This window comes from Meleagris gallopavo, chromosome 2, assembly GCF_905368555.1.
Source record: "Meleagris gallopavo chromosome 2, MGAL_WU_HG_1.1, whole genome shotgun sequence".
Lineage (NCBI taxonomy): Eukaryota > Metazoa > Chordata > Aves > Galliformes > Phasianidae > Meleagris > Meleagris gallopavo.
Genome location: NC_139405.1, coordinates 75,365,702 through 75,378,446, shown reverse-complemented (window position 1 = coordinate 75,378,446; position 12,745 = coordinate 75,365,702). Strand labels below are relative to the sequence as shown.

General features: G+C 39.5%; 1 protein-coding gene across 3 annotated transcripts in view; it reads left to right on the top strand.

The window, feature by feature from the left end:
* The window catches only part of SPACA1 (sperm acrosome associated 1), a 131,718-nt gene extending 123,885 nt beyond the window's left edge, over nt 1-7,833 (top strand). For all 3 annotated transcript variants that reach the window (XM_085217662.1, XM_085217661.1, XM_019613569.2), the window contains 2 exons: nt 5,981-6,125; nt 6,424-7,833. In XM_085217662.1, the coding sequence (XP_085073788.1) occupies nt 5,981-6,125; nt 6,424-6,508 (230 nt within the window). In that variant the 3' untranslated portion in view covers nt 6,509-7,833. The remainder of the gene's footprint in view (nt 1-5,980; nt 6,126-6,423) is intronic.
* The last annotated feature ends 4,912 nt before the right edge of the window (nt 7,834-12,745 follow it).

Sequence of the window (12,745 nt, the reverse complement as noted above, 5' to 3'; positions counted from 1 at the left end):
CTTCTGTTTTGCAGAGATGCTCGGCTCTCTAAGAGCATAGCTTGCTGTTTTCCAGGCTTGGAAATGGGTAGTGTTTCTTCCCACATAACAATGCTGTCTTTTCCAGTTTCTAATTAAAAGATCTTTTGAAATGAGGGCTGGGGAATTTGAGACTTAATTTAAGCAAGGTGGTTTGTCTACTTAATCCAGTCTTACCATTCAGAGAACACCTTTTTCTGTTCCATTATCTGATTTCTAAGATGAGATGTAAAGAGGGGTAGAATCACGAAGTCAGCATCAGAAATAAGACAAAAAATCTCGTTTTTCACATATAGGACTGAACTGGCTTTTTTTTTTCTTTCTTTCTTTTTTTTTCTTTTTTTTTTCTTTTTTCTTCCCATAGCATCAAAAACTAGTCCAAAAGATTTCTAGTCACCATAAGATGGGCAGTTGTGATGGGCTGCCTTTAGTTGTCTGCCAGACCCTGCTGAGCTGCTTTCCCACTCCCCTTTCTCAACTGAACAGGAGGAAGAAAATAAAATGGAAAACTCATGGGTCAAGATAAGGACAGAGAGATCACTTACTAGTTATCGTCACAGGCAAAACAGACTCCACTTGGGGAAAATTCATTTAATATACTGCCAGTTATAATAGGGTTTGTTGGTGAGGAACAAAGACAAAAACTATGACACTTTTCCTCCTGCTTCCTTTTTCTGAGGCTCGACTTCAGTCTTCCATTCCTAACTCTTCTACCTCACCTCCTTGAACAGTGCAGGTGGATGGGGAATGGGAGGCTGTAGTCAGTCCATAAGAGTTCCTCTTTGCCACTCTTTTCTCCTAATGCTTTTTTCCCATGAGTTCTCCACGGGCCACGGTCCTCAGGATAAACCTGGTTCAGCATGGGCTCTATGTGGATCATATTTCCTTCAGGGAACCCTTGCCTACTCAAGCATGGGTTCCTTCACAGACTGCAGCATGGAGATCCCCTCTAGTTTGGTCTCCCATGGGCTGCCAGTTAATCTCTGCTCCGTTGCCTTGAGTACCGCCTCCCACTCTGAGCTTGATGTACTATGTATTACTTCCTAAATGACTTTTTTTTTCATCCAACCAAGAGGCATCTGAGGTCAGTTTGTATTTCATCTTTCTCATCACCTATATCCCTCCCTGTGCTATTCCAAAGTGATAAATTTCTTTGTGATAGTGCCAGAACTGCAGGATGGAGCTAAGGAAGCAGAGTTGAGCTTGCTTAGCAGCAGTCACTTCTTCTTGACACTGCTCTAGAGAGAAAACCTTGAAGTGGTCAACAAGGCAGTCAATAAGGGGGAAATGTATTTGTTTTGATCTCATCCTTTTTCCAGTTCTGTTGTTCTACCTGTGTGAAAAACAGCGTCCAGATTTCAAAATACCATCTATTTCCATCAAAGACAACATTTGAAAATATGTGCTGTGACGCTTTAGTTCAGATTTTCACACGTGAGGTGGGAGGATGGGAGAGCATGCTGCAGAAGGACTAGTAAGGCCTTACATGAATTTGTGGCATGTGGCAAAACATTGTATGAGTTGATTTTAATGCTGTGCACAAAGAACTTCTGTGTGTCCTTTACCACTGATGGCTATGATTCTCAATGACCTTTTGTTGAACAATGGTAATGACCTTTTTGTATGAGTGATTGGTTTTAGTAATTTGACTTCTCTTTTTTGGGTTGTTGGTTTTTTTTGTTTTGTTTTGTTTTGTTTTCAAAACTATTCAGGCTGATGTCTCTTTGTCTTTTATAGTAAGAGAAACATAACTAAGAAGTATTTTATCATCAAAAATTATTGAGATCTCTCCAAGGAAAATCTCAACTTTTAATAGCTGACATTTCTCTGTGTCCCTCTTACTAAATCACTACACTGAAGTACAGTAGAGGGTCTTATTTCACACTCCCACCCATTATGTTGTTGTATGTTTTTTGAAGACTTTGGGACTGGAAGACAGTTTGTTCAAAATTACTAATAATAGTGCTGTGAGGGGGGAGGACTTTGCAAGGGAGGAGTGTGAGAGCAGGGAACGATCCTCATCACCATGCTCTGTGAATAGTGTCAGCCTCCTGAGATCCCAGCTATGCCCCAGCTCCACGCTTTTCACAGGTGGAAGAGCAAGTTGGGCTGTGTGCATAGTGCCCCTTCTGTAGAGAAGATGGCAGCAATAGTGTTTTGTGTCTCAGAAGCCTTTACAGCTCCCACTTCTCTACAGTTTGTTTCTTGCTGATGACTTCAGTTCCAGAGCTTCTTTTAAAGGCAGAATTCACATCTCTATAATGCGTCACTGCGCAAGCGCATTATCAGCATTGCCATGTTGTCCTTGTATTTGCACAGAAGAGGAATGCATGGTCCCAGTGCAAAGTGTAGCAACATGGATCTCCTCTGTGTGTGTGTGCAATCCTGTTCTCACGTTTGCATATACCCATGCATTTTTAATACGTAGGATAAATCTTAGAGACAGTTTGAAAAGGAATAAAAAAAAAACCAAAAACCCACCTGTGCATCACTATTGTATTAAGGGAAAGAACAGTGTGTGAGGCAGAGACTCTCATTGCCCTCTGCCAAACTGATACATACTTTCTGGATCTGGAAACTGGTGGAAAGAACTCCTGTTGGCTGCTAGACCATATGAACAATTGCTTGAGCATCTGTTTATAGAAGGAACATTGCTGTGCAGTTATCATAGATCATTATCATAGATTTACTCCCCTGTTCCCTACTTAGAAGCTCAAGTATATGAGAGCCAAGAGAAGTCTGACTGACAGTGAAGATGAGGCAAAGAACTCATTGAGTACCTCAGTCCTCTCCATGTCTGAGGAGGCCACCTCTCCCCTTCTATTTATCAGAGGGAGAACACACTCATTTGCATGTCTGTTCTGCACAGTGTATCTTAAGAATCCCTTCTTGTTCGTTTTTACATTATTCTCCAAGTTCGGTTCCATCTGCACCTTGGCTTTCCTGATCCCACCCTTGCACACCTAGACAGCATCCTTATTTTTTTCCCAAGCCAATTCCATCTGCACCTTGGCTTTCCTGATCCCAGTCTTGCACATATAGGCAGCATCCTTATTTTCTTCCCAAGCCGCCCATCCCCACTTCCACTGCTTATACTTTTCCTTTTTTTTCCCCTCAACCTAACCTGCTGGAAAGAAATTCATCTTCATAACTGAGATCTACTTTTACTGCCTACAATTTACGTGCAGCACCCTTGCATTTCATTTAACTACATTCCTTTTTTAGTCATGGTAAATGTAGGTAACCAACAGGAATATATTGAGAATCACAAACTTTCCATGGGCTGGAAAATTCTGAAAAAATGCAGTAGCAGGAGACATTCTGACTATTTGATGGACTAGGAATTGGCTGGCTGGTCGCAGCCAAAGGGTTGTGATCAGTGGTTCTGTGTCGGGGTGGAGGCTGGTCACAAGCGGTGTCCCCCAGGGGTTGGTCTTGGGACTGGTGCTCTTCAGCATCTTCATCAGTGACACAGATGATGGCATTGAGTGCACCCTCAGCAAGTTTGCGGATGATACGAAGCTGAGCGGTGCAGTCGATACATTGGAAAGAAGGGAAGCCATCCAGAGGGATCTGGACAGGCTAGAGAAGTGGGCCCGTGAACACCTAATGAGGTTCAATAAGGCCAAGTGCAAGGTGCTGCACTTGGATTGGGGCAATCCCAGGTATTCATACAAACTGGGGGAAGATCTCCTTGAGAGCAGCCCTGTGGAGAAGGACTTGGGGGTCCTGGTGGATGAGAAGCTGGACATGAGCCAGCAGTGTGCACTTACAGCCCGGAAGGTCAACTGTGTTCTGGGCTGCATTAAAAAAAGGTGGCCAGCAGGCCTCCAGTACAAGAAGGACACAGAGCTTTTGAAATGAGTCCAAAGGAGGGCCACTAAGATGATCAGAGGGCTGGAGCACCTTTCCTATGAGGAAAGGTTGAGGGAACTGGGATTGTTTCGCTTGGAGAAGAGAAGGATCCGGGGAGACCTCGTTGTGGCCTTCCAGTACTTGAAGGGAGCGTATAAACAGGAGGGGGGACAGCTGTTTATGAGGGTGGATAGTGATAGGACAAGGGAGAATGATTGTAAACTAAGTCAGGGAAGGTTTAGGTTGGATATTAGGAAGAAGTTTTTCACACAGAGGGTGGTGAAGCACTGGAACAGGTTGCCCAAGGAGGTTGTGGATGTCCCATCCCTGGAGGCATTCAAGGCCAGGCTGGATGTGGCTCTGGGCAGCCTGGTCTGCTGGTTGGTGACCCTGCACATAGCAGGGGGGTTGAAACTCGATGATCATTGTGGTCCTTTTCAACCCAGGCCATTCTATGATTCTATGAATCTGCTTATAAATTTATTATAAATTTATTTTTGGTCTGTAGAACTCTAGAAAATTTCCAATGATGGTGCTTACAACTTTAGGAATTTCATTACAGTGTAATGGTAGAATATATACAGTAGCGCTTTTCTTCATCATTCTTTATAACAAAGTAGTCTGCAGACTTTCAGTGAGCTGTAGACTCCAAGCTGAATGTCATTGAACTAAACTTCATGTTTTAAAAAAGAAATTGTTCTTTCTATTCTTGCTAAGTTAAGTGGATTTTTTTTTTTTTTTTAAAGCTTGTGTAAATATATCTTTGCAACCTTTACTGTAAGCTTTAAGGCACATTCTGGCAGCAGCAAAATTCTCACTGCCTAATTGGGAATGTTGCCTGGACTTGACATGTATGATCAGGGGCTTGATACTGCTCCTGATGTGAAAATTTTTGCTCATCATAAAACAGCTTCTTGGGAAGCTGCTTTTCTGACTGTTTCCTGCTTGCATTTTAAATGTGTGTATACTTGTAAGGAAATCCCTTTGTATTATCAGGTTGTCTCTAGGGCAGTTTTAGATAGTGACTACCAGAAGAACTTCCTGCCTAGGAAGAAAACTTGAGTAGATCAGCAGTGGATAACAGAAAGCTTGCTTTTCTCTTTAGGAGGTTCCTGTTACAGACTGTAAAAAGAGGTATTCTTAGATGTCTAAATTCACATCTTGTCAAGGAGAAAAATATATTACATTAATGAAATTGCAAATCAAAGATAATTTTCACTGATGTCTGTTCCCCCATGTAATTCTGGAAAGGCAGTTCAGTCGGTGAAGCAATTAACTCTGTATTGTCTGAAAAGCCAATATTCAGTCACACTATGTATAATATTCACAGCTTGTTCACCATTCTCCCTCCCCTGTATCTTGTAGAAAGATCAGGAGAATCCTATAGATGAGCTGTGGTTTATGAATACCAAAAGATTCTGTGAAGCAGGAGAATGAAACTCCAATGATGTGATGAAAGAGTTCTTTAGATACTACAGTGATGACAGTGACAGAAGACCTTATACAGACATAGAAATGCGGTAGAAATAGAAATGGTTTTCCTGCAATCATTCTGCTAACAGAGAATACATGCCAGTTTGAATAATTCTGTATAGCAATGAGCAATGAGATATCACATTATAGTTTTAGACACTCATATCAGAGAAAATAAAAGAAAAATTAAAGTTGGCCTGTCTACTGTTACCAAAGCTGGAGAGATCTGGAAAGATGTGCCGTGGTTCATTGATTTGGTTGAATGTGGCTGAACTAAGAAGTTCTTGTGTTCCAGTTTGAGCCTATTGCCCCTTGTCCTGATGATGAGCACCACTGAAAAGAGCCTGTCCCCACCAACTTGACTCCCACCCTTTAGATATTTACAGGTGCTAATAAGATACCCTCTCTGTCTTCTCCTGCGTCCCATTCCAAATACCTTGGTTAGATCTGCCTTTGCAAAAAAGGCATGAAATGTTACTATTCTGACTTTGTAAAGGCATGGAGATCATGAAAGACCTCAAGATGAAAGAATGAAGAACCGTTTCTTCTCACTGTTGTTCATATTAAATGCTTGATTCTTTGCATCAAATTTGAAAATTTGAACATAATAATGACTATATATTTCTTTTTTAAGAACCGAAAACAAAACAACCAAAGGGAAAAGAAAAAGGACAATCGAGGAGAAGAAGGACAAATGCCATTCTGGTCTTTTGCGTGGTTACTGCAGTCATTGTAACGATTGGTGTGATCTTTGTCATAATCTTTATAATTCTTTACTGGTAAGTGGACAACGTGCAATGTGTTTTATGTGTTACTTGATCAAAATATGGTATTATTGGTGACCAAAATGACCTGGGCTAAACTATTTCAGGATTCTGTGTAGTTTAATATTTGTATTGCCAGTAAAGAGAGACAAGCAAGCTTTAGAAGACTGGATGGAAGTACCTTTCAAAGCAGTTATAGTGACTGCAGATGGGAGGGGAACAATTCGAAGCAATTTATGTAAAAGTTAAATGTGTGGGGTTTTTTGTTTTTTTTTCTTTTTCTTTTTCTTCTTTTTTTTTTTTTCTATTTCAGGGCTGTTGTCAAAACTAGCTTGGTTTGTCAAGATGACAAAGACAAAAAACTGACCAACAAAAGTTCAGTGAATACCTTGGAATAAGTAGACTCTCGCTCAGTCAGTGTTGACTTTCAAGGTGTTGGAGTTCCTGCACCTGCATCTACTGTGATCTCACTAACTTCATTAGCCACAATACAAGAAGTGCCAGAAGTCCTTCCAGCATTTGCATAATGAAGAAATTTAATTAAAAAAGAAAAAGAAAAATATTTTTTTTTAAAAAGATCAGATTACACAGAAGCAGTATATAAAGATATTAAAAAAACCAACAGCAACAAAAAAACAAAACAAGCACTTTTTACAGTTTATTCACTGTCTTAGATTACTGAACTTCAAATAAAATTATAAAAATCATCCTATTTTACTGTATATATCCAATCTAGGTAGTGTAATAGTTTGAGCACCTCTGATTTGGAGAATTAAAGCCAAATTTTGAGGAGGAGATTGAAAAGAATATATTTAACATCTCTTATATTGATGGCAGTGTTATTCTAGACTATATGAAACTGAGCATACAGCCTAGGTAGAAACCAGGCAAAAACAAAATGTTCTTAATCTTCCTGATGATCTTCAACCACAGAACCTCATATATAATCACTGTAATCACTGTAATCACACTTCTAGACATATGGAAGGGTATGTAATGGTAGGGAAGATTAATAACATTTCCTTTTTAACCTTCATTAGTTTTTTACCTTCACACTTGTATGTGTAATCATTTCTGCCATCCAAGGGACCAAAACATGTGAACAGAAGCATACCCTAGTTCAGGCCAAGGATTCGTGTATGTCAATCAAATCAATAGACAAAGGATAGACAAGGAGTACAGGAACGAGTCAAAGTTGCATGATGTTTTTCTCACATATTCTTCCAGCTTCCAGCCATTTAGGTTTTTTTTCTAAGCAAGTTTTCTAAGCAGTTAGCAAACTGGAATGGATTTCTTTTTCATTACTTTGTTCAATGTTTCCTTGTATTTATATAAGCTTCTCTCACATAGAACATCCTATGATGAGGAAATATACAGTACAACCTTATCTTTTGTCCATTGTCAACCTGCTTCCTGCTAGTTTCATTTGTTTCACTTCACTTCTTTAAAAGGCAGCAAATATTAGTCAGTACTGTACCTCTCCCTGGAAAGGGCGTTTTCTAGGTCTCCAAAATATTCCCAGGTTATTTACTTTCTACACTGAAAAATTTAAGCTTTCTTAGTGATTGGTCATCCTGAAACTCTACCATGTCTCTGACCATCCTTGCTGACTTTCTCTAACCATCCTCAGTTTTGTTACTGTTGTTTATGAAGGTGCTTTCTATTTGTGTAAATAAACATTGTTTGATATAAACAAATAAATAAAAAACAAACTGATGACATTGAAAAATGGACTGTGGACTGAGTAAAATGTTTAATAGATTTTATGATCAAGCTTTTTTCTTGAGTATAATAGACACATTGAACTATGGCCAAATATTGAGCACTTCAGGTTAGAGAAAGCTTCTCAGTAAAGAACATTACAAAAAAAAATCAGCCAAAATAAAATAGATTGGAGGTAGTAACTCATCCTTTCAAAGAATTGTTATTTTCTTCAGTTCCTGTATTGCTGCAGATGTTCTAACTGCACCATCTGCACATCCTTAAGAAAGCATTATCATATTTTTTCAGAGATACATCATTTTGTTTGCTGTTTAGTGGAAAGATCATTTACATTTTTGCAAATAAAACATCATATTCAAAAATGATGTGCACTTAATTCTGTAAAAATAACTTTTTTAAAAAGGAAATGATATTTTTGGTAACACTCTCATTAGCTATGTCATTTTATATCATGGGGTGGACAAATGTAAAAATTTTGCAACACTAAGAAGAAAGTACATAGAGAAGGAAGGAACAGACAGTAATGATTTTGCAGCTTGCAAAACTATATTACACAGTCCACATGAATTTATCATCCCATGCAATCAAAGACAGCCTATCATGGTGAGACTGGGATTAGACCTTAAGAGCAGGTCTCAGAAATAGACTCAAACCAGTGGTTATTTCTCAGGGAAGTGTTCCCATGGAAGGTATGATAAATATGAATTCCTACCACCAGCTCTGGGATTGACTTCTGAATTCATTGCTGTCATGCTGTAATTTAGGTGTGCCACAACTGAAACAAAAAGGGAAAACTAGAGTATTATTTTTCATAAGGATGCAAAAGTGTACTGTTCTACAATTGTTTTGTACGAGGGCTGCCTTTGAAGTAATGCCTCTTATTTTGTTCTGTTAGCCCACCATGTCAGAGGCAGAAGTTGGTGGTATGGCAGTAGAGGTTGAACCTTCCCATCAGTATTCTGTTACATATTGTTGCCTTGTGACAAATGGCAGCAGGGAGGCGGTCTGACACAATGGTGTCTGACATGGAAGCATGGGTGAAGCAAAGGTGTGGCACTGAATTCCTCTGTGTGGAAAAAAATAATACCCACTGTCACTCATTGACTCTTGCTGAATGTTTATGGAGAACCAAACAATGGATGTAAGCACAGTGAGGCGGTGGGTGATATGTTTCAGCAGTGACGCCGGTGACGTGAATGCAACTGCCATGTTCTGGATGGACACGTAGGGCTGTCACGCCAAGAAGTGAAGAGCATCTTGATCAGCTCATCCATACAGATTGGCTAATGGTGGTGACTATGTTGAAAATTATTGTTTTGTAGCTGAGAATTTGCTCTATCAAACAGTCTTATTGTGCTCTTTCAGAGCAACCTACATAGTTTAATAACATTAGCAAAGAATCTCCAGTCTTATTTGGGTTGATATTTTGAAGGTGGTTTGCTGGCAAATCCACCAAGAAGTAACAGACACATAGTTGGAGTATTCAGAAAATGAAATTCAGAAAAGGCTGAGTTAATCCATACTGGTGAACGTGGGAAGCCTTAGAGCATTAAAGAGTTTTTGCTGTTTATTGGCTTGTATTTTTTCACTCTTTTCTAACTCCTGAAAGTTTCCTGAAATACAAAAATAAAACCTCTTATAAATTGGATGCAAAAACGTGAAAATGTGGAAGAACACCCTGCTGCCCACCAGATAAGATAAAGAGGCTGTTCTGTCATCAAAGCTGAAATCAGAAACTCCAAGAAGTGAGGAAATTCCTGAAGTTAAGATTACTATGGCCAAGCAATCATCACACAGCCACCATATTATCTTTTTCTCACGCTAAATGTAAGCCTGAATAAATTACTCTTGTACTAGACGCAGTATAAAACATATAGGAAGTGCAAAATAATCACCTTAACATAACCTTCCTATTTATTTCAGTGGAAAATACAACAAAGAGTACAATAACATTATTAAATAGAGAAAATTATCAGCTACAAAACAATATTTTTCAGCATAGTCACCACCATTAACCATACATTTTTGACAGCAGTGAACAAGTCTGCATGGTGTGCCTGTAAAAAACCTTCCTGGCCATTCAGAGCATGTCTTGTCATTCATGTTGCTGTCACCACTGCTGAAACACATCACCCACCGCCTTGCTGTGCTCACACCCACTGTTTGGTCTCCATAGAAGCATCAATGAATGTCAATGGGTGTTATTTTTTACCAAGTAGAGAAATTCAATGCCACACCTTTGCTTCACCCACGCTTCCATGTCAGACGCCATTGTGTCAGACCGCCCCTCTGCTGCCATTTGTCATGAGGCAACAACACAGAACAGAATATTGGTGGGAAGATTCAACCTCTACTGCCAACCACCTCTGACACAGTGGGCCAACAGAACAAGATAGGAGGCATCACTTTCAGAGCAGCCCTCATACATTTTTTAACTTATGCATTTTTAAAGAGATGAAGAACGTCTGCTGAAATTCTTATGGCCAAAAGCATTCACCATCTCAGATATGTAACAGTCCTCTGTGCAACTGCTTTTATCTGCAGTGCCCAAGAAATATGAGGAATATTGTCCTTGTTACTTTCTGGCACTGGATTAATTAAAATGACATACAAGAGTTTCTCCTTTTCTGCAGATTCAAGCACAATATTTCTGTCTTCTCTAGCTTACTGACTGCAGTGGAAACCTTACCTTTACTGCTCACCCCAGGGTATAAAGCATTATTCTCAGACCTTGGGTGTATGTCCAGCTCCTGCTAAAGCCAGTGCCACTGGAGTGCTGAAGCAAGATCTGCGGCACTTCTAAGGGGAAAGCACAGAAAAGAGAGTAGGGCAAGGGGCAGAGGTCATGTAAAAATATCGGTGTGATCTCAGGAGTTTACGCTGCCTAAAAGAGTTTTCGGCCAATGCAGCTGAGGCAGCCTCCCTGCTCGGCTCCATGAAGTGTGATCTACACAGAGATCCCAGCACTCTGCAGGCTCATGGCTTTGCCCTCATTGGGACGCCCTCCTGCTGGCACACACGGCCCAGAGTGAAGGTGAAAATCTCATCGTACTTAAATGTAAGCTGATACTTGTTTTTTTTTCCTGAATTAAGAATTTCTTGCACGTGCGTTTTAGTGATTTCCTGAATCAGAGTCAAGATAAGATGCCAACTCTTGCTTTTTAGGGGGACATGGTTAGTGGGTATGGTGGTGATGGGTTGGTGATTGGACTAGATGATCTTAGTGGTCTTTCCCAGCCTTAATGATTCTCTAATTCATTTGCTTTGCATAGATTAATATGGCTGCATAAGCTTCTGGGATTTGTTTTAATTTAACAGAGTTTTAGATATTTCCCAACTGTTCTTTCAGCTCCCTTTTCTTTTTCTTCTTAAAGAAAAATCTTGTTGGAATGCATAGCTTGTCTGCATGGGATCCGCCATCTGTCTCGGGAAATTTAGGATGCGTTTGTGTAGTTATTTAGGTCTTGATGTATGTGCAGTTTCTTTTATGTATGGTCTAATGGTGTATGCCACAGACATGATTTTTTTTTCTGTGACAGCTTTACTGTCTCTTTTTGGAAATGAAATTTTTATGGTGAGTTGCAGAGGTTTTCATTATTTCTTTATAACTTCATTTAGTAGAACACACTTAACAAAATAGTAAGTACTCATGTTTTTTCTTTCTTTGCTGCTGTGCATACAGGAGAGAAATTGCCGCCGAAATATGGGTCATTTTTATCTGATTCTCTATAAAATAAAATAAATGACAGTTCAAAATGGATTTGGTGCTCCATGATTGGTGGCAAAATTTTGGTATTGTGCAGATATTACTAGGGGTAAGTGAGCAAATAAATTGATGTGTGAATCAGAAAACTATAGCTAACCATTAAGCCAAATGTACAGTGTTTGATATGAGTTTTGGAAATAGAAGTCTGTACTTTCCGATTGTTTCTGCAAAGGGAAGAGATGGATTTTTCAGGAGAGCTGAGCATTCGTCTTCTGCTTCATTATGAGAAACTTGTTATATTAGGCCAATATTGTTCACATTTGGTTTTGTAAGTTTTTTCTTAGCTCTACAGAAAAACTTTCTGCTTAGAACTGGGTCAGAGTGCTCAGACTGGAAAATTCATTATAGCGAAATTTCAGGGCAATGCTACTTTAGCAGGAAATTGTGTTTGTGGGCTGTGAAAAGATAACTGGAGAAAAAGCTTGCATGCCTGAAGCAATTAAGCCCCAAATCCAGCATGGCTGGATATGGATAATTGGTTGATTAAAATTACTTAACCTACATGTGTTTTGCTCCCTATCCTCATGTTCGTACAATTAGTTACTTGGCAAAACAGGAAGGCTGTAGCCTTTACATTTTCACTTTGGATGGTAAACCCTTTCCCAGAGAGATGAATTTGTTTTACGTGTGCCTACAAAGTCTTATAGCACATTCAATGATCCTTTCTGAGGGGACGACACTATAAAAACACAAGAATTAAATAGTGGCATGGAGCTGCCGTGCAGATGAATCAGTTACTATTTTGATCTCACATTATGTTGTATTACACCTAGAATAATGGTAAATTGTTAATTAAGATCCCTTGATACTTGCGATGATCTAATCTTCTGTTGCTTATAACTGCCAGAATGTAGTCTTTGGGCAGAAATTTTCCATGCTTAATACGTGATCCTCAGGCTCCTACTTTTCTTTCTGAGGATGCAGGAAGTGTAGCTGGTGTATTACTTTTCTGGGTACCCACTCTGTGGAAAAATAGGTTGCTAATCTCATCCTGACCATAAATAAATTAGGGAGGAGAAGCGTCATGAGGAGGTTATTGGGACAATGAGGCTATGCCCAGAATTCTTATGAAAGTGGGGAGAAAGGGCAGATAATATGAAATGAGAGAAGCCTGTGAGCAGAATCTTCACAGAGGGGAAGTTAGAAA